We start from the raw sequence: 23,136 nt of genomic DNA on the forward strand, positions 1-23,136 counted from the left end.
TTTAAGAATCTGATCTCAGGTCAGAATGGGTTAAAGACGAGTCTGGACCCCGGCCCGGCCCTCATCAGTATCAGCTGTGCAGCACCAAAATGCTGCCTTGTGTTGCAGTTCTGTCTGATCTCGCTGACCTTTCCCTCTGCCTTCTCTCCCAACCCTCCCCTCTCTCTCTCTCTCTCTCTCTCTCTCTCTCTCTCTCTCTCTCTCTCTCTCTCTCTCTCCCCCTCTCCCTCCCTCTCTCTCTCTCTCCCCCTCTCTCTCTCTCTCTCCCTCTCTCTGTCTCTCTCAGCAGTGTGAGGAGAAGCGAGTGTCCTCCCCCCATGTTGCATTAGTGTCTGTGTGAAATGCTGGCCTGTCTGCCGGGGCCAGGTGACCTCTCGCTCCAGCTTCTCCCACACACGCAGATGAACACTGGACTTCAGAAATGCAAGTATACACCGCTCTCTGACCGCACGCACGCACACACACACACACACACACACACACACACACACACACACACACACACACACACACACACACACGCTACTGTTTCCATCCCACACACACACAAAGCCAGGCTGTGAAAAGCCTGCTGCCCGCTCTCTCCTCCACAACCATCAGATAGAGAGAACGGGGGCCAACTGGTTACTATTCAAGAATCTCTTCTTGTCTTCATGTGTTGAAACCAAAAAGAGACACAGCGAGGAGAAAGTGTTGCACTCAGATTATTAAGCATGCCTTATACACGAGAGAGAGAGAGGATGTGCTTTTTACCGGGATTAGTATTATTATTTGTTAACACCATGTGTGTAATATAGCTATACTGTAGTAATAATAAAATGTCAAATGTTTATTAATGGTCATTAAATACAGTAGAACACGAGTTCACTCAAACACCTCACGAGAACACCTATAGTGTTCAAATTCTAAACACCTATATAATATGACTGACTTTGATTGTAAAAACTAAACACGTTTAGATGTGTTTAAAAAGTGTTACAGGCGATTAAACATGTTCTTCTGTTTATAATCTAAACACTGTGACACGTTTAAAAAGTGTTACAAATGTGTTTAAAACAGTTTATAACCTAGACGCTTGGGTTTAGAGTGATGTGGTCAGTGACCAGGCTGTGTAGTGATGTGGTCAGTAGTAACCAGGCTGTGTAGTGATGTGGTCAGTAGTAACCAGGCTGAGTAGTGATGTGGTCAGTAGTAACCAGGCTGTGTAGTGATGTGGTCAGTAGTAACCAGGCTGTGTAGTGATGTGGGTCAGTAGTAACCAGGCTGTGTAGTGATGTGGTCAGTGACCAGGCTGTGTAGTCAGTGATGTTTTTTTGTGCCTTTCATAGTATTCATATGAATATTGCTCTGTTTTGCCTTGCCTTGTTTTCTTTTCAAATCCCCGTAACCCCAGATAATTACTTTATTGGCATTCATGCGTATATTATAGAATTTATTATGTGTATTGATTGACGCTGCGATATGCGTGAACATTGACATGTCAACATTCACTCCAGTGATTGGTCCCTATGAGGACAACACTAACTCCACTGATTGGTCCCTATGAGGACAACATTAACTCCACTGATTGGTCCCTATGAGGACAACATTAACTCCACTGATTGGTCCCTATGAGGACAACATTAACTCCACTGATTGGTCCCTATGAGGACAACATTAACTCCACTGATTGGTCCCTATGAGGACAACATTAACTCCACTGATTGGTCCCTATGAGGACAACATTCACTCCAGTGATTGGTCCCTATGAGGACAACATTCACTCCAGTGATTGGTCCCTATGAGGACAACATTAACTCCACTGATTGGTCCCTATGAGGACAACATTAACTCCACTGATTGGTCCCTATGAGGACAACATTAACTCCAGTGATTGGTCCCTATGAGGACAACATTCACTCCAGTGATTGGTCCCTATGAGGACAACATTAACTCCAGTGATTGGTCCCTATGAGGACAACATTCACTCCAGTGATTGGTCCCTATGAGGACAACATTAACTCCACTGATTGGTCCCTATATAAGGCCACGGTTTCCAAAGTGGGGGTCCACAAAATAATTCAGATTTTTTTTTTTTCACGCATCAGCCTGGCCATACTATATGGAGCGTGTCTTGAGTGTACGTACATACAGGGTGTCAGAACAGGTCAGCTCCATATATGGAGATCTAAGGGTTTTGAGGTCAGACGTAGAGTTGCTGGCCGGCTCCATATACAGTAGTACAGTATATGCATATCTACTGTATATAGGTGATGATCCAGTCTCGTATAGAGTATAGATTAGGGCATTCACTTCTAGTCATTTTTACTAGTTGACTAGTTGTAGAGTTTACTAGTCGTTTAACTACCTATTGTGTAAATATATATATATATTTATTTTTGGGGGGAAATAAATATTTGTACATTTAAAAACCTGTGTACATTGGTGACTAGAACTATGATCTTGAGGCCAAAAACGGGAAAAAAAAGATATAAACTTTTTTTTTCCTTTTTCTTATCAAGTAGTCAACTAGTACCAACAAGGTCCACTATAGTGGATTTACTAGTGGACTAGTAAACTGGTGGACTAGTTGCTTAAAGGTAGAGTAAGTGATTTCACTAAAAAAAACCTTAGGTTTCGTTTTTGGCTGTGGGACCTAAAGCCTTCGTCCAATCAGGATAAGAGAGTCAAAAACGAAAAAAAATGTTTTTTGACCCCCAGGGGTTAACTGGGGACAGGGAGGAACTCCTTATATGGTCAGCACATGCACTCTATAGTAGAGAGGATTATCACAACAAAACAAAAAAAATAAAGTGATATTTGAATTAAGTGAAATCACTTACTCTACCTTTAATGCCCTCCTATAGTATAGATGTCTAGGAGGAATTATCCTGGATTCTAGGGGGGAATTATCCTGGATCTCGTCTCTTAGTTATCGCCTCTCTCTCTCTCCACTGTGGAATCCCAGCCTGACCCCACACTTTTTTTTGTGTGAAATGTTCTCTCTCCAACTCATCAAGACTGTAATTTCAGACAGTAATCAGTCTAGCCCCCCCCCCCCTCCCCCCGGGGACATCAGCGTGAGTGTGAGGACTGTGTGCTTAAGTGCCTTAATTGCCATCAGCTGAGTGTATAACCACTAACCGCCATACAACGGCACTTTGGCTCCTGCAGCGTTCTCTCTCTCCTCCACCTGACGTTATACCTTTCGTTGACTGGAGCGTGAATCACCACTGTGTGTAGCACGGCCACGGGGGGCCACAGGTGGCCTCGTCATCTGTGACGCATCTGTGTCACCTCATATAGCTTTGAAGAACTTTGAACCGTTGTTCTTTTAAAGCTTTAGCTGTTGGAAAAAACAGCAGAACTATACAAGCTCGTCATCGCGCTACACATACAAGCTTCGTGAAATCACGAAAAGGTGGCGCAAATCTCTGTCTACGTTCTTTCAAAGCGAACGTTTTTAACCCATTTTGTTCCGGGAACCCGTTTTGGTGTTAGCATTACGTTATGCTTTATAGCTATTGAAAAATAGCAGATCTACAAGCTCGTAGCGCGTCACCGAGTGTCGCGCTACGAGCTTGTAGGTCTGCTATTTTTGAAAAATCGAAGAACGACTGACATAGAAACATAGCTTTTTTTCAGAAAACTGTCAAGATGTAGAAGAGATTTTTAAAGGTCAGAATGGGTTAACTCATATCTTTACTTCTGGGGGGGGGGGGGGGGGGGGGCGGAGTCCTCTGGAACAACATATTTTCAGATGGGGGGGGGGTCCGGCAGCGGCCAATTACGTCACATTTTCGGGGGTCCTTGACATGACATACTTTGAGAACAACTGACATTATGGTGGGTGAGTTGTAGGACACTCGTTAGCTGTGTCACTCGTTCATTAATTTGTTTCACCTGTGTACTCTCAGGTGAAACCCCACACACACACACACACACATCCCACATGAGTTGCTTCCCACTCTTCGGTCCTCCCTCCTTCTCTCAGCACAGTGACTCTCCTTTGTACTGTATATCTGCTACTGTAAAGGTATCAGTAGCCGACGGCACTGTATTACATCAAAAGCCGTAGGTAGGGGGGGGGGGGGATGTATTTAACCCATTCTGACCTGAGATCAGATTCTACAAAATGTCTTCTACATCCTGACAGTTTTCCATTCTGACCTGAGATCAGATTCTACAAAAATGTCTTCTATGTCAGTCGCTCTTCGATTTTTCAAAAATAGCAGACCTACAAGCTCGTAGCGTGCCACTCGGTGGCACGCTATGAGCTTGTAGATCTGCTATTTTTCAATAGCTAAAGCACGACATGATGCTAACACCAAAAGGGGTTCCCGCCCAAAATGGATTAAGTGCTTTTTTTGTCACTGGCCCCATTAGTTTTCTCTCGATGCAATTGTGAACAATATAGCCAAGTAAGATAAGATACATAATCCATCATTGGACAATCAAATGGTTCACTGCAGCTCAACAGTCAGTGTGAGGGGTGGTCAGGAGATGTCTATGAACTCTGCGTTTAAAGCATAGACTGTAAAAAGAAATATGGACAAAGCGTTCTCCGGGTCTGATACGGACGTAAGATGAAGCCGGTCAGTCCAGAACATACTCAACTTTATGGTCATATTTTTTATAAATGGGACCATAATTTTCCCAAAAAATAATATTATGACATGAGAAATGAGACTTTAAAGGGACACTTCACCCTTTTTGCAAAAAAATATATGTTAATGACGTTTAGAAGCTTTAGATCACTTTCCTGGTGGTATTTATGTGTGTAATATGTGGTTTTAGATATTTTAGATTGTAGCAGTGAGCCTCTTGTCTCTGATGTCATGGACACTGGTCTCACTACCTTCCTGGACTACAATTCCCATATTTTTTTGGTGCACTGCTCCTCCTTGTGGATAGGGGGGAGAGCTGTCTTACTGAGACAACATGTAGTCCAGGAAGGAAGTGAGCCCAGTGTCCATGACATCAGAGACAACAGGCTCACTGCTACAATCTAAAATATCTAAAACCACATATTACACACATAAATACCCCCAGGAAAGTGATCTAAAGCTTCTAAACGGCATTAACATATATTTTTTTGCAAAAAGGGTGAAGTGTCCCTTTAAACTATAGTGACTGGAAGCAGAAAGTATTCATGACCATGTTTATTAAGGTAATACAGTCTAGGACGGTGAAGGCCATTATATGAGTATACCGCTTGAATCAGTATAGATGCACCATATAAACACTTTATTTTCCGAATGCTACTGGGAGTTTGGAATACATGTATTATTTTACACGTGTCACCTTAGTAGGCTATAGTGCTTTATGCCCATGCCCAGATGGCCATTTGGAGACATTTTATGCGCAACGAAATGCACTATTTTACCCATTAAAAAAGACAAATACACCAGTTCCCCCCATAATAAAATGTGCTATTTACAAACCCATCGGGCGAATTACAGTGCCATTGCCAATCGCAGTGTATGGCTGAAACATGTAACCCAGTCCTGCACCCGGGGCGGGTGAATTGGCGTGAGTTGTTGTGAACACATGCACACTTTCCCAGTAAGTCCCCAAGCCTCCACCGAATCGTTGAACTTATACCTACCAGGAATTGTCTGTGTCTGTGTCGGTCTGTCGGGGCAAATTCTGTGTGTGACGGCTGACTGACTGACTGACTGATGAATTGACGTATATGCACTCCTCGTCAATACAGTGGCACGTGATTTATCAAATAGCTCTCTGTGGTGACTGACGAGTGCCGTCCAACAGTATAGGTCGGACCCGTAAGAGCCACACGCAAACTCAACTAGCCCAGTTGCAGCTTTTGGCTTTACGTTTTCTTTTAAAATGGGCTTCCATTGGACGGAACCACCCCGTGACAGCCTGGGCGCGTTCGGGAATAGCGCACCACCGAGCGCACTGTGCAATCATGCAAACTGACTGCCTTTGGAAGGCATGTAGGAACTCCTGAAAACCCTCGACATTGATTGACCGCGCTGATATATCGCATACAGTTATCTTTTTTTTTTTTAAATATATTTTTTATCCCACGATTTTGTAACCCATTTTTCACCCCTGTGTCAATCATCTAATGTGATCCTGGGCTCTACACACCCTCCGCCAACCTGGGGAGAGCAACAGACTTAACTCATGCTTCCTTCATGCCTGAGTGTCCAAGTTGCTCCTTTACACCTGACAGGGGGGAGTTTCCCTGGTTGGACGTATAGCGCGTGGAAGGAACACGTTATTCCAACCAGTTCCTTTCCCCTCCATCAGGCGCCCCGGCTGGCCAGGGGGAGGCAGTTTAGAGACCAGGATTACTGCATGTTTTTGTGAGGGTATCTACCCTAGGGGACACGGGGAGAACATGCAAACTCCACACAGAAAGGCCCTTTCGCCAACCCCACCTTCGGGTATGGGCACTGATGACGCGGAGGAGGAAACACGCCGCCAGCACCCACAGCGCCCCGAGCAGGAATCGAACCCAGGACCTTCTAGCTGTGAGGCGACAGCACTACCAACTGTGCCACCGTGCCCCTTTGACACAGTTATCTTTTAGAGTCCATCCGACGTTCCGTAACCTCAATGTCATTCTTTAATCTCTCGGGAAAAAACTTTCCCAAACGCCACTTCTCTCTCCCGCTTCATGCTGTGTCTTTTAGTTCTGCGTTGTTTTGGGTGGAGGTGGCGGTGTGGTTATGCGCTAGTTCAAAATATATATATTTTTTATTTTATCAGATAGTATAGCTGTTAGCTGTTTGTCGGTTATTCATTTCTTAAGGGATAACGGTTTAAGTTATATTATTCCGAATTAATGCTTTGGTCATGTACAACAATTGAGGAACAGGAATGGTTCTATTCAAGTTCCTTGTAAACGATTGGGTATATGAATCTCTGTTCGGAATGAATTCATTCATTCTGAATACATTCTATGTGCGTGTGACTGAGGCCACTATACTGTGACTCATGGCCCAGGACTTACGTACAATCATGATATGCATGTTGCCGCATGTGTCGCTGCAGTGGCCATCTGTCCCATCTGACGCGTTTATTATTATTTATAGTACTCAAGGATATTATATGCACAGGGAGAGAGACAGCGGTTTATGGTACCAGATCTCTATCCAGGCCAGGGGTGCCTGTAATAATGTCTATTACGGCAGGTTAAAAGTCTATACCTTCGGTCAAAATGTTCTTTCCATCAAACGGTTGTCACTACTGGAATGAGGGAACGCTGAGGGAAATCCAACACTTTCACAGCTTTTTAACCCGTTCTGACCCGAGATCAGATTCTAACGCACGGAAGAATGGTACGGTTCTTTAACGCATTTTGACCTGAGATCAGATTCTAAAAATGTCTTAAATGCTGACAGTTAAAAAAAATTGCAGACCTACAAGCTCATAGCTAAAGCATAACATAATGCTATAACATCAAAAGGGGTTCCCACCAAAAAAGGACAATTGAAACAGTGGCTAAAAAAAAACAACCGGTCTTGTGATTGCGTATGACTCTCGGTCCACAACAAAGTAGGCCATATAGCAATAGTTTAAATCTTTTCTTATTTTCTCTTTTTACTGTTTTTGAAATGCATTGTGTTTTTGTATATGCTGTCCTCTCATGTCTTGTGTCGGGGGACTACGGATGGCAATTACTGTAGCATCTCTGCTAAATCTGGTGTATTTTATTTGCGCTACATTTTCAATGCAATGTTTCAGACGGGAACCCCTTTAGCTATTGAAAAATAGCAGATCTACAAGCGCACTCGGTGCTTGTAGATCTGCTATTTTTTAAACATCGTGAAAATGTGGCGCAAATCTTTGAATATATTCTTTCAGAGCGAACGTTTTTTTTTACCTCAAATCTTTGCTTCTGGGGGGAGGTCCCTGGAACAACATATTTTCAGATGGGGGGGTCGGTGGCCAGTTATTTTGGGGGTCCTTGACATGAAAATGTTTGAGAACCTGCACTGACATAATAGAAACGTAGGGTTTTTTTCAGAAAACTGTCAGGATTTAGAAGACATTTGTAGAATCGTCCTCTGGTCTAAATGGGTTAATATACTGGAATATATTCCAAATCACCAAGACACATAAAGAAGACATACAAAGTAACATTACCGAAAAACATTTATTTTGACAAGCATGTCTAGGTCCACTTGCAAATTGCAGACGACCGGCATTAACAATGGAAGGATAATTTAACCAATTTAGACACCTGAGGACGATTCTACAAAATGTCTTCTACAGTGTCTACACAGTTTTCTGAAAAACCCCATATAGGATGTCAGCCGTTCGTTCTCAAACATTCTCATGTCAAGGGACCCCCAAAAATACGTAATTCGCCGCCAACCCCCCCCCCCCCCCCATCTGAAAATGTGTTGTTCCATGCAGGGACCCCTCCCCCAGGAGCAAAGATTTGAGTAAAAAAACGTTCGCTCTGAAAGAACATATATTTCAAAGATTTGTGCCACATTTTCAAGATCTTTCACAAATAGCAGACCTACAAGCTCGTATAGCTCGTAAGCGTGGCACCGAGTGCCGCGCTTATACGAGCTTGTAGATCTGCTATATTGTTCAACAGCTAAATTCATGTTTAACACCCCAAGAGGCCGGGGTTCCCGTCCCGACCTGAACTGGTTAAAACGGCTCATAAGGGACGTATCTCTCTCTGCTTCTGGGGCTGAGATTCGTGGACTATATATACTATAAATCATTATGAAATCCCTTTTTATTCTCCACTAGATAGACTTGACATTAGCCAAAGGAAGAAAGGGGCAAAGCTAGTTCACATAATTAGCTTCAATTTGTATTTCCCATGTGTGCTTTCCGAGAAGAGCGCTGTCCTCGCAGCTATATACGCCCCGCACGGTGTGTGCGTTTCTCACGCTGAGACTCTTGCAGTTTGCAGAATCTTTTTTTGTCTCCCTGTGCAGTTTCCTCTCTCTCTCTCTCTCTCTCTCTCTCTCACCCGGAGCTCCAGATCGGCCTCGATCATTTTGAAATAGTTCAACTATATGCCGATCGACATCTACACTACACGTCGTGAGCTTGTAGATCAGCTATTTGAACTATTTAAAAATGGTAAAAAAAAAAAAAATAGGCAAATAAGTTTTAGGGATAAGGGTTAATTAAGGGGTGGCGCAAGATATTAGCCCATAGTCTTTTGAATAGTTCATTTATAGTTTTAGACATTTTATAGACACCTGGAATGTTTTAGTATACTGGTGGTAATCTAGTTTTAGTCGACTGAATATCATATGATTTTAGTCGACAAAATCTACAGTTATTTCAGTCGACTACAATGCGTTTTGGCGGGCCTTGATGCCGTCGTAGCGGCTGATCTTACACTTGCTGAAAATAGCCGATCTGTGAGCTTGTAAATCGGCTACATGCAACCAAGTGTAAAATTACTTGTGTCTTTACTTATACTGGATCTTTTGTCCACAGGTCCCTTGTAGTTCATGTAGTTCCCATTTAGTTTTCGTCTGTGAAAAAAGGCAGTCGACGAAACATTCTTTTTAGCAGATCCACAAGCTCATAGCGCGGCACCGAGTGCCGCGCTATGAGCTTGTAGTTCTGCTATTTTTGAAAAATCGGGAAAATGTGGTGCAAATCTTTGAATATATATATTCTTTCAGAGCCAAAGTTTTTAACTCAAATCTGTGCTTCTGGGAAGTCTCTCTGGAACAACATATTTTCAGATGGAGGTCGGCGGCCAATTACATATAATCTTGGGGGTCCTTGACATGAAGATGTTTGAGAACCACTGACACAGAAGCATAGGGTTTTTCAGAAAACTGATTTAGAAGACATTTGTAGAATCGTTCCCAGGTCAAAATGGGTTATTTATCACCGGGGGGGCTGGCGGTAAACGGATGGTGACTGAGAAATTGTAATGGCTGCTGAAGGAATGGATCGACGGGCCGCTACACAACGAAACACTCGAGCACAGAAAAAGAGTGTGTCCTCTCCGGGCAGAATGACAGAAGTACCTGGGAGTTGCCCTTTTAATAGTGCAGTGTGTGGAGGCGTGAAGCATTTTTACTACTAATAGCAGTTTCTTGCCTATTTAACTCTGTAATTGCGGCTAGCTGTTAGCATAAACCCCGGCTCCAGGGGCTAGCGCATACGTTCACTTTAAATAGACGGTGTTTGCCCCCCCCCCCCCCCCCCCCCCACACACACACACACACACTCGCTACAGACACCACAGCTTTGGAACAAGCACACGCTCCTTACCTCTCGTCAGAAGCTTTGATGTGGCGGCCAGCATCGCGATATACAAAGGCACAAATTAAATCCGAAATGTGGATGGCAGAAGAAAATCCACCAAGGATATTCCAGAAGAAGAGTTCTGACTCTTTTTGAGAATCCTCCCTTCCACTGCTTTGCACTGTGGATATATTTGCAATCCCATAGTTGGAACGGACCCACAACCTTATTTCCGCATGAAAGGCATAAGCTCTGACCACTACACTATAGAGCGGCCCTAGTATACACTAGTACACTACATACTTAACCCATTTAGACTTGAGGACGATTCTATACAAATGCCTTGTTCTAAAATGCTGATAGTTTTCTGACAAACCCTATGTTTCTATACGTCAGTGGTTCTCAGACATTTTCACGTCAAGGACCCCCAAAAATATATGTAACTATGGCCGCCGACCCCCGTCTTAATATATGTAGTCCCAGGGACCTCCCCCGGAAGCAAAGACTTGAGTTAAAAAAAAAAGAACAAGTCGCTCTGAAAGAATATATATATTCAAAGATCTGCGCCACATTTTCACGATGTTTCAAAAAAATAGCAGACCTATACAAGCTCGTAGAGTGCCGCGCTATACGAGCTTGTAGATCTGTTTTTTTTTTTTCAATAGCTAAAGTATAACATCGTGCTTAAAACACCAAGAGGGTGTTCCCGCCCAGAATGGGTTAAATAGGACATTTATCTTGTGACCCTGCTGAGAAAAGTGGCTAGCTTAGTAGCTTATACCTCTCCTCTCCTATTTTATTCTCGGTCTGTATGGGTGGGGTTGGGGGGGGTTCCAGCACTTGAAGGACTTCTTTCTCAGTCAGTATTATGATGATGCAAGGCTGCAGGAAGTAAAGGAGATGAAGATGTGACTTTATTTATTTTTTGTCTGAAAGTCTGAAATTGCACGTCTATAATTTGACGCCAAAGTCTCAGGTCCAATTTCCTGCCCCCATGTGTGAAAAGTGTCATCGACAGAGCAGCTTGAAGCTATACTGGCGCCGCCGGGGTTAAACTGTGTTCAGGGAAAAAGTTGGTTTAATAAGAGAAGCCTGCTAGCCGTAATGAACGCATGGCCAGATCGTGTCCCTCCCTGGGAACGTGCTTATAGGGCTAGTGGCCCTCTCTAGGAACGTGCTTAGGGGCCAGACTGTGGCCCTCTCTAGGAACGTGCTTAGGGGCCAGACTGTGGCCCTCTCTAGGAACGTGCTTAGGGGCCAGACTGTGGCCCTCTCTAGGAACGTGCTTAGGGGCCAGACTGTGGCCCTCTCTAGGAACGTGCTTAGGGGCCAGACTGTGGCCCTCTCTAGGAACGTGCTTAGGGGCCAGACTGTGGCCCTCCCTGGGAACGTGCTTAGGGCTAACCCCCCCCCCCCCCCCCCCAGAAGCAAAGATGTATGAGTTAAAAATGTTTGCTGTGAAAGAATATATATTCAAAGATTTGCACACGTTTCCAGTGTCCATGACATCAGAGACACTGCTGGGCTCATTGCTAAAATCTAAAATATCTAAAACCACATATTATTACACACATAAATCCTCTAAACGTCATTAACACATGTTTTTTTTTTTGCAAAAAGGGGCGAAATGTCCCTTTAACTCGCTTCCCAATGTTCACCTTTTTATTTTTATTTTTTTACAAACATGAGCACATAACTCTGCACCTGATTTCACTTCTAATCATAGTTGCATAATACATATTATATGATTCATAGTTTTTAAGCCATGATGGATTTTCTGCTAAAGCAGGCATGGTCCATATTAATACATGCAGTGAAAGTGACTAATGGTCGGTATGGTCCGTTCATTTTCTTCCTCATCAACTCATTACATTAACTGCTAAATGTATCACGTGACCTATACTTGTATTAGCGCCGCGTTGCGTAGGCGCTTTGGTTTCCTTTTGCTTTGTTCCATTTTGGACGTGATTCTCTTTTTTTTTTTAATCGATCATCGGTCAGTCGCTGACGATGTGCACCAATTCCCCATCCTACTGTGTGTGTTCCATCATTGTTCTCATTGTTGTATGGCGTTTCTCAAATCCTCTCTCTAGTAGTCCCCCGGTGGGACGGACCAGTCTTTTTACGTCAGTCGTTCTTCGATTTTTCAAAAAATAGCAGACCTACAAGCTCGTAGCGCGCCACTCGGTGGCGCGCTACGAGCTTGTAGATCTGCTATTTTTCAATAGCTATAAAGCATAACATAATGCCATAACACCAAAATGGGTTCCAGGTGGTCCCCCGAGCTATATATGACGGAGAGTTTGGTAACCAAATGGACCCTTGGAGATCTTTAACTCTTGAGAGCGTAAAAAATCATTCATTCATTTTATGCTCTCAAGAGTAATATTATCGTTAAACAAACATACGACATGCATTACGTATAAATGTACAAGAAGTCTATGCGTGTAATGCAAGAAAATGCATGGTGGTCTGCGCGTGGCTCAATAATGTAGAATTAATAATAGTCAATGGACCCTTGATATGCAAAGGGTTGAAAACAGGGTTGAAAACAGGGTTGAAAACCCACCGCCGTTCCACCAAACAAAGCCCACCCCAGGACAGGTCGTCACATACAGTACGACGTCTTGTCTAAAAGCCAGAGAGAGAGAGAGAGAGATAAAAAGCCCCTTTCGCTCTAAATCGATCTTCACGACGGATGCCAACAGTTCATCTGAGGCCTGCCAGGGCCTTGGCTGAGCGGTCCAGTATATACAGGCACCTTGGGCTGGTAATCCTCGGGTTCCCCAATTAATGTTCCTCAAGGGCCATATTTTGACTATATTGGTATACCAGGCTGGGGGCCGATAGAGTCGAGGTCGAGGTCTTGCCCTGAAAATGTATTTTCAGGGCAAGACCCCCATTTGAAAAGGACCCCCAGTTTTGACATGCATATAGGCTATACTGACACCAATTTAATGCCATTTATATCTGGGACATTTTTTTTTCTTTTTTTTTTGGGGGGAAATTCTTCCAAAAAGGGAGTCCCGAGCCGAGTCTGACGACCCTTTGCTGTGTGTCTTCCTCCCCCATCTCTCTCTCTCTCTCTCTCCCCTTTCCCTGTGAAACTACTGTAAAAAGTGTAAATCTATCAATAAAAATAAAAAAATAAAAAATAAATACAAAGAGTTAATCTGGGAGAGAGTGTATAGCGTATAGTTAAAAATGTTATTTGTTTTATCGTCGCGTATAAGGAAGAATAATCTGCCTTCTATAATCACCCCATGCAGCGACAATATCTAGACGTTCCTATATGTTGTTGTGTGTTGCGTAAACGAAAAGGGCTGTGCTGTGTTATTCAATCTGCCTCCATGTCATTGGACGTGACAATGCCATTTACAATCAGGCCATTAATCATTACCTGCAGCCCGTGACAGGTGAAGTCCATCCTCTCAGTCTGTGTGTGTGTGTGTGTGTGTGTGTGTGTGTGTGTGTGTGTGTGTTTGCTGGCAGGCATTAAGGCCTCTCTGTGTGATGGAGAGCGTTGGCCCAGACCCCTTGCATTAACGAGGCCTGCCATCAGCAGGCTGAGCAGTTAGTCACAGCCGCCCACCGCACCGCACCGCACCGCACCACACTGCCCCCACCAAACCACACCGGCCCCACACCAGCCCCACACTGCCCCCCACACTGCCCCACCACACCGGCCCCCTCTCATCACTACCCATTGTTTTCCATGCTCGCAAATAAAGAGGGAATTAATTAGCCGGTTGGCACGACTCCTACACAGCCGTCACAGTGTCAGCATGGCAGCAGCAGCAGCACTGTGACGGAAGCTATCCGTGCCTCCTCGTCCCTGGAGGGGCTCGGACCGCGTGCCCAACAACACAACACACGCCGTTTCTGTCGTCGTCGCTTGACATTTCGGGGGATGTCGCGGATAATATCGCGCTATATAACGAAACAAACGGGGGGACACAACACAGCTTGGCGGTATATATATAACCGAGACACCTCTGGTCTGGTCTGGTCGAATGAAGGGATGACGTTTTACCCATGATGCACCCCACCCCACCCCCCTTCAAATACAGTCAAACGGTGTGCTATATACATATATGTGCTGTCGTCCAATCATCTCATGCAGCAGGGGCTGACCACTGTTCATGCCTGCTGTCAGTCCCTAAAGAGAGAGAGAGAGAGAGAGAGTGTGTGTGACTGTGTGCGTGCGTGCGTGTGTGTGTGTGCGCACGCACGCGCAGCCTTTAAGTAGGTCAGGCTGGCTTGGCCATGCGGGGTGACAGTGAGACAATGACGGAGAGACCCATGGGCAGAGAGAAGAGACCCCCCCCCTTCCCTCCCTCTGCCCCTCCTGGGCTCCTATCACAATAGCTAAAAGGCTGCTCTCTCTCTCTCTCTCTCTGTATCTCTCTCTGTATCTCTCTGTCTCTCTCTCTCTCTCTCTCTCTCTCTCTCTCTCTCTCTCTCTCTCTCGTCTAAACCAATTATCACTGACTTTTATTGTATTACCCGAGAAAATGTTCGCAGCCATGTTGTTTTTTTTTATTGAAACGTGCAATCCCACCACCATCCATCCATCCATCCATCCATCTATATCCACCCCTTGGAGTTCTATATAACCCATTCTGACCTGAGATCAGATTCTAAAAAATGTCTTGTCTACACATCCTGACAGTTTTCTGAAAAAATCCATGTTTCTATGTCAGTCGTTCTTTGATTGTTTTCAAAAATAGCAGACCTACAAGCTCGTAGCGCGCCACTCGGTGGCGCGCTACGAGCTTGTAGATCTGCTATTTTTTCAATAGCTAAAGCATATAACATGATGCTATAACACCCAAAATGGGATTAAAAGCAATAAGGCCCCATTTTGAAGTGCAGCCAGACACTGGCACTATATAAAGGAGGACCGCTTGATCTACAAGCCCGTAGCGCGACCTTGTAGATCTGTTTTTTTTTTTTCGTTTTTTTTTTTTCGTGAAAGTGTGGCGCAAATCTTTGAATATATATTCTTTCACAGTGAACTTTTTTTTTTTTTAACTCATATCTTTGCTTCTGGTCGATGAAATTGTTTGAGAACCACAGACATATAGAAACATAGGGGTTTTTTTTTTTTTTAATCTGTCAGGGTTTAGAAGACATTTGTAGAATAGTGGTCTCGCATCTAAACAGGTTAAACAAGATAATAAATACACTAGTAAGTAAGTATAAAGTAGGCCTACATTTTATTTGTAAAGCACCTTTCAAGACAAAGTCACAAGGTGCTGAACGGAACACAGAACAAGCAATCAACAAGTTAAAAACAAACAGGAAAACATATAGCACAATAAACTACTACTGTAAACTACCACTGCACTACTGTACACGTTCCTCCCTCTCTCTCTCTCTCTCTTTATCTCTCTCTCTCTCTTTACCTCTCACATATTCCTGAAGACATGATTACTGTGGCATTGTTAAATATAGTCGTGGTGCCTGTGGTGCAGGTGTGAACGGACCATTATGGAGATGTTAAATATAGTCGTGGTGCCTGTGGAGCAGGAGTGAGCGGACCATGGAGGGTGTTAAATATAGTCGTGGTGCCTGTGGAGCAGGTGTGAGCGGACCATGGAGGTGTTAAATATATAGTCGTGGTGCCTGTGGTGCAGGTGTGAGCGGACCATGGAGGTGTTAAATATATAGTCGTGGTGCCTGTGGTGCAGGTGTGAGCGGACCATGGAGGTGTTAAATATATAGTCGTGGTGCCTGTGGTGCAGGTGTGAGCGGACCATGGAGGTGTTAAATATATAGTCGTGGTGCCTGTGGTGCAGGTGTGAGCGGACCATGTAGGTGTTAAACATAGTCGTGGTGCCTGTGGTGCAGGTGTGAGCGGACCATGTAGGTGTTAAATACAGTCGTGGTGCCTGTGGAGCAGGTGTGAGCGGACCATTATGGAGGTGTTGAATATATAGTCGTGGTGCCTGTGGTGCAGGTGTGAACGGACCATGGAGGTGTTAAATATATAGTCGTGGTGCCTGTGGTGCAGGTGTGAACGGACCATGGAGGTGTTAAATATATAGTCGTGGTGCCTGTGGAGCAGGTGTGAGCGGACCATGGAGGTGTTAAATATAGTCGTGGTGCCTGTGGTGCAGGTGTGAGCGGACCATGGAGGTGTTAAACATAGTCGTGGTGCCTGTGGTGCAGGTGTGAGCGGACCATGGAGTAGTCATGGTGCCTGTGGTGCAGGTGTGAGCGGACCATGGAGGTGTTAAATATATAGTCGTGGTGCCTGTGGTGCAGGTGTGAGCGGACCATGGAGGGTGTTAAATATAGTCGTGGTGCCTGTGGTGCAGGTGTGAACGGACCATGGAGGTGTTAAATATATAGTCGTGGTGCCTGTGGTGCAGGTGTGAGCGGACCATGGAGGTGTTAAATATATAGTCGTGGTGCCTGTGGTGCAGGTGTGAGCGGACCATGGAGGTGTTAAATATATAGTCGTGGTGCCTGTGGTGCAGGTGTGAGTGGACCATGGAGGTGTTAAATATAGTCGTGGTGCCTGTGGTGCAGGTGTGAGCGGACCATGGAGGTGTTAAATATATAGTCGTGGTGCCTGTGGAGCAGGTGTGAGCGGACCATGGAGGTGTTAAATATATAGTCGTGGTGCCTGTGGTGCAGGTGTGAACGGACCATGGAGGTGTTAAATATATAGTCGTGGTGCCTGTGGAGCAGGTGTGAACGGACCATTATGGAGGTGTTAAATATAGTCGTGGTGCCTGTGGTGCACACTGCAGGTGTGAGCGGACCATGGAGGTGTTAAATATATAGTCGTGGTGCCTGTGGTGCAGGTGTGAACGGACCATGGAGGTGTTAAATATATAGTCGTGGTGCCTGTGGTGCAGGAGTGAGCGGACCATGGAGGTGTTAAATATAGTCGTGGTGCCTGTGGTGCAGGTGTGAGCGGACCATGGAGGTGTTCCCACAGCTGGCTGTGTCTGATTACTGTTTCTGTGTGCTGCCTGTCATGGAGCTATGTGAGCTCTCTCTCTCTCTCTCTCTTCTCTTTCCTCCTCTCTCTCTCTATATCTCTCTCCCCCCCACAGCAGCCACGGGGGGGGTCATCCGTGGCATCCCGGACGAGCCCCCATCATGTTGCGGTCTCCAAGCAAAGTGCATAAATAACACAAATGGCTCGAATTGGAGAACTCAACATAAATGAAGGACATCACGAAATCACAAGTTTGACGGTTTTTATTAACCAAACTTCCCCACAGGGATCAAATTACTGGAAACATGTGAGCAACCAAAATATTAAACAATACATACGTTTCAGCGGTACTTTACCAGCTTAGAAGAATAGAGGGAGACCTGGAGATGCCGGCAAACACAGGAGAATGAGGGGGGGCCCAGGCCACCCCCTGTAGGGACGTCGAAGCCGTTCCCCCCCCCCCCGCCTAACTTACAACCAACTAGTACTAACAACGAAAACAAAGACTGCCGGTCATCCCCAGGCCAAACTAAAGTAAATTAAAGTAAACTCAAAACAAGTATTGACATGGTGTGGGACTGAGATGTTGCTGGGTCTGTGTCTGCCATGACACTGAGCTGGCTGGCTTTTATAGAGAGGGCTGCAGCAGATGACAATTAGGGGAATCTGCTGCAGGTATGCCAGTCTGGGTGTGTCAGTCTGAGTGGGGAGGAGAGACAGAGAGTTAGCACAGACAATGATTGAATGACTGAGTATGTGTGTGTGTGTGTGAGTGATGTCATGGCCACACGCAACACCCCCACCATATGATGGTGAATACCGGGAGTGCAACGTGAGGTCATTCACTCATCAGAAAAAGAGCGTGACAATGTGTCGGCCAGGACATTATCCTTGCCACGGATATGCCTGATCTCCACATTGAAATACTGCATAAAGATAGACCACCTCATTAACCTTCGGTTTGTGTTCCGCATTTGGTTCAGGAAAACGAGAGGGTTGTGATCAGTAAAGACGAGGGTAGGCTCACTGGAGGAACCCACATAAACCTCGAAATGCTTTAGGGCCAAAATAAGCGCTAGCGCTTCTTTCTCCACTGTGGAATACACACGTTGGTGCCGATTGAATTTCTTGGAGTAATACGAGACCGGATGCTCAATCCCATCCTCCCCATCTTGTAGTAGGACCGCACCCGCCCCTGCATCACATGCATCCACAGCGAGTTTAAATGGCCGCTCGAACGCCGGTGCAGCAAGAACTGGAGCACTAGTTAGCAAGGCTTTAATAGAATCAAACGAATGCTGACAGCTCGGAGACCATTTGTAGCGTACTTTCGCTTCCACTTTAGAATGTACAGGCCTAACTTGACCCCGACCCACAATTTTGCCGAGGTATGTCACTGTAGCCTGCCCGAACTCACATTTGGCAAGATTTAAAGTGAGATTTGCCTCACTCAACCTGCCAAATACTTCACGAAGTTGTTGGATGTGTTCATCCCACGTAGTGGAATAAATACAAATGTCATCCAAATAAGCCTCGCAGCCCGATAACCCCGACAAAACGGTGTTGACCAAACGCTGGAACGTTGCTGGCGCGTTTCGAACACCAAACGGCATTACCGTGTACTCTAGAAAAGCGTCAGGGGTCACAAAGGCGGATATAGCTTGAGCCCTAGGCGTTAACGGCACCTGCCAATATCCTTTTAGTAGATCGAGTTTCGTGACATATTTGGCACAACCAACTTTATCAACACAATCATCGATCCTAGGCAAAGGATAACAGTCAGGTTTTGTGACCCCGTTCACCTTTCGATAATCGGTGCAAAACCGATCCGAGCCATCAGACTTAGCGGCCAAAAGGCATGGTGAACTCCAAGCACTTATGCTAGGTACAGCTATGCCATTTTCCAGCATGTAGTTCACCTGCTTCTGGAGACGAAGCCTTTTTTCGGGATTAACGGGATTATGAAGATTAGCAAGCATTTCTGAATTCCTAAATCGCCCATGAGTAACATCAGTGGAGATACCTACAATATCATCTTGGTCATCCTGAGATTCAGAGGGAGGAACACTGGCATTGCTAGACAGTGCCAGAGTTACCTTGTCAGGATCACCGTTTCCACTGGACAGCTCAGGTGGCACACTGACCCCTGTGCCATCAGAAGGGTTGGAATCAGGCTGAGAGACTCTGTCAAAATAAGGCTTCAACATATTAATATGACACAGCCTACTCCGTCACCGACGTTCAGGGGTGTCAATGATGTAGTCTCGATCGCCAACCTTCTTTTTGACCAGATAAGGGCCACCATAACGTGCCTGCAAAGCAGAGCCAGGAATGGGCAACAAAACCAGAACTTTATCACCGGGACTAAAACTCCTGCTTTTTGCATCTTTGTCAAACCACTTTTTCATTTTTCCCTGTGCAACGGTCATGTTCTCTTTAGCCAATTCACAAGCACGGTGAAGTTTGAAACGGAATTTGGACACATAGTCGAGCAGATTTTGAGGTTTGCTATCGGCCAGCCACTTCTCCTGCAAAAGCCTCAGGGGCCCTCTGACTGTGTGTGCAAACACCAGTTCGGCAGGACTGAAGCCGAGGGATTCTTGTACCACCTCACGAGCGGCAAAGAGGAGGAGATCCCAGTCCTTTTCGAACTCCAAACAGTAGGTACGTAACATAGACTTTAATGTCCTATGGAAACGCTCGATGGCTCCCTGACTTTGCGGGTGATAAGCACTCGAGCACACATGTGTGATGTGAAGTTGTTTCATGACCTGCGCAAAGACCCGTGACATGAAGTTCGAGCCCTGGTCAGACTGGGCCACCCTAGGTAAACCGAAAATAGAGAAGAACTTGACCAAGGCCTTAACAACAGCTGGGGCTGTAATGGAACGCAATGGGATGGCCTCAGGAAAACGAGTCGCTGTGCACATTATAGTTAAGAGGAATTTGTTACCACTCTTAGTGCGAGGCAAAGGCCCAACACAATCAATTTGCACATGCTCGAACGGTTCACCAATAACAGGGATTGGATAAAGTGGATAAGGAGAGATGAACTGCTTTTTAGCAACCTGGCATACATGACACGTTTTGCAATGTTGACGCACATCACCCTTTAGGCCTGGCCAGAAAAAGTACCGCAAGATACGATCAAAAGTCTTGTTAATCCCCAGGTGACCAGGAAGTGGGTTATCATGTGCCAGTTTCAGCACCTCACTTCGGTATGACTGAGGGATAACAATCTGTTCCACCACCCCCCAAACATCATGGCCAGACAGCCGCGGAGGGGGTCCATTTACGCATGAGCACGTCGCTTTTCAGGAAAAGCCCTGTTGACAAATCTTCCAACGCCTCTCCTGAAACAACGCTTTCAAAGAGAGGAGCTAGTGTCGCATCCCGGATCATCCGTGCCTCGCTCACTCTTTGTATAGCCTGTGATTCAGTAGCGAGGCGGTCCAACAACGTCCCATAGCCCGAGGAGGAGTCCTTCCCGGTGACTGAAATAGTTATACTGCTCCGCGACGCTATAGCGTACGGTATGTAAATCATGACCACTAAAAGAGGCTGCCCGCGACCTCAATAAAAGTCACTGCATGCTGCCGTTGTGGCGGCGGCTGGCGGCTGGCGGTTGGAAGACGAGTCGTAAAACGGGCTGCTTGCAACATTGTTTTTTTCCGTTAACGCTGTTCAAATAAAATAAAATCCCTTTGTCAGTGCAAGATGGGGCTGTTGTGTGTTGTGTGTTGCGTGTTGTGTCGTTGGCTTTTTTGTGTCGTCGTGGAAATGCCGGATTGTGCGGAACATGAGAACAAATCATGCAGGGTTCTCGTTTCTGGTGCTCAGATTACCACTGATCTGCCCTTTTAGAATCTGCCGTGTTGTCTTTACATTATAGATTAACTTCTTCTCTCTCGTTGTGCCTCCTCCTCCTCTCCCCTGTTCCATTCTTCCTTCGCCTCTCTCTTTTCTCTCTCTCTCTCTCTCTCTATCTCTCTCTCTCTCTCTCTCTCTCTCTCTCTCTCTCTCTCTCTCTCTCTCAATTTCAATTTCAATTTCAAAAGGCTTTATTGGCATGATAAATATGTTTTACATTGCCAAAGCGTATACATAGCCTACAACAAAACAAAGTCAACAAACATCCCCAACAATAATAATGAACAACAAGCAATACAGTAGTATTTTACAGTAGTAATTTTACAATGAAAATAAATTAACAAACATAAACATAACAGCAACTTAATGACCCTGTTCAGACAGATATACTTCCGTCCACTTGCTGTCCCTCAGTTGATGACAACTCCACACGTTTTTTGCTGCCAAAACTGTGCATTTGGACCTGTTCTCCCAGAACATATTGGAGTGATGAGTTATTCATGGTGGATTCAAATTCTTTATATTTTTCTTTACATTTAGTGAAGAAATTCTCTCTGTCTCTCTGTCTCTCTCTCTCTCTCTCTCTCTCTCTCTCTCTCTCTCTCTTCTCTCTCTTCTCTCTCTCTCTCTCTCTGGCCCGTATAGCACTTGCCCTAGCCCAGAATGACCTTACAGGCAGGCTCCTTATGCAAAGGGCTCAATGCATGTCATTTTAGATAGCATTTTTATGTAGACATGTACTAGACTAGACTAGACTAGACTGTATACTGTATACATGCATAGTTTCATTGTGTATATATTCCACTGTTATGTTCTTATAGCTTACGTATGATTCATGATAACTACATTTTTGATGTGTATGATTTTAAATTGTCTCTCTCTCTCTGTCTCTGTCTCTGTCTCTCTCTCTCTGTCTGTCTCTCTCTCTCTCTCTCTCTCTCTCTCTCTCTCTCTCTCTCTCTCTCTCTCTCTCTCTCTCTCTCTCTGTGTCTCTCCACCACCCCCCCCCCCCACCACAGGGGACACCACACAGCAGAGGATGAGATCCGCTCAGTTTCCCACGCTCCGCCGAGTTGGACGCGTTCGCTAAGAGGGTCTCCCAGCAGCAGCCGCTCTGCATCCGGATCTTCCCCAGCAGCGTCAAGGTGCCCCAGAGGAACCACGTGCGCCGCACGGTCAACGGGCTGGACACGTCCGGCGGCACGCCGACACCGCAGGACGCAGCGCTACAGCCCGTACCCTCCGGCGTCTCAGAGCGCCCAAGGCCGGCCTCCTCGCCGTGGTCAAGGTCGTCGACAACCACCACCACCACGCGACGGTCAAGTTGGGCGTCCTCAAGGACTTCGACGGCACCCGGCAGCAGCACCACCGCCCCCACAACGCCGCCACCGCCGCTGAGGTTCATCGTGACCAACAGCTACCACCGGGGGGCGCCGGATTCCAGCAGCACTTTATTATTACTGAACGCCCAGCGCCCCAGCGGCCGCCTCCCCTGCACGCGCCCCCCCCACCACACGCTGCACATGCTCCCTCAGGGTCTCCGACAGCCTCCTCCTCCTCCTCCTCCTCCTCCCCCGCCCATGGACCCCCAGCAGCAGGGCCCCCCCTCCTCCCCCCAGACTCTGTCTCAGCCCGCCGCGACGGGCCGCACCGAGGAGCCACCCTCAGGGGCGGCCTCCTCCTCCCCAACAACAACAACACCGCCACAGCCGTCATGATCCAACAACAACAACAACCGCTGCCTCCCAGGAAGCTGCCCCCCGCCGACGCTCCACCTAACGTTACCGTCTCTACTACCTCGACCATTCCGCCACCGGGGGGGGGGCGCCACCACCAGCAGGCGGACCTGAGCGCCCATCGTGCACCAGATCAACCGCTTCTGCCATGAGGCGCAGCAGGGCGCCACCACTGTGCGAGGCGGGGGGCCTGCAGCAGATCGCCGTCCCCTGCAACCCCTGCAGCCCCATCAGCCGCAACCTGCTCATCAGCGCCTGCTCCAGGGTCCTCCGTGCACGGAGGAAACGACCACCACCACCACCCTCCTCCTCCTCCGCCCTGCGTGGCCTCCGCCTACCACCACCACCACCACCACCACCACGAGGACATCAAGCAGCACC

At 46.3% G+C, this 23,136-nt stretch overlaps 1 protein-coding gene across 1 annotated transcript in view; it reads left to right on the plus strand.

Moving 5' to 3' along the window:
- Positions 1–23,136, plus strand: part of fam222ba (family with sequence similarity 222 member Ba) — a gene marked incomplete at its 3' end in the record, with an annotated part of 73,814 nt that overhangs the window by 49,812 nt on the left and 866 nt on the right. Inside the window, 8 exon segments of the mRNA XM_080781003.1 lie at positions 299–427; positions 22,046–22,082; positions 22,084–22,218; positions 22,220–22,279; positions 22,281–22,425; positions 22,651–22,874; positions 22,876–22,936; positions 23,020–23,131. Of these exon segments, the coding sequence (XP_080637129.1) occupies positions 342–427; positions 22,046–22,082; positions 22,084–22,218; positions 22,220–22,279; positions 22,281–22,425; positions 22,651–22,874; positions 22,876–22,936; positions 23,020–23,131 (860 nt within the window). The 5' untranslated portion in view covers positions 299–341.

This window comes from Protomyctophum bolini, assembly GCF_963924005.1.
Source record: "Protomyctophum bolini genome assembly, chromosome: 13".
NCBI lineage: Eukaryota > Metazoa > Chordata > Actinopteri > Myctophiformes > Myctophidae > Protomyctophum > Protomyctophum bolini.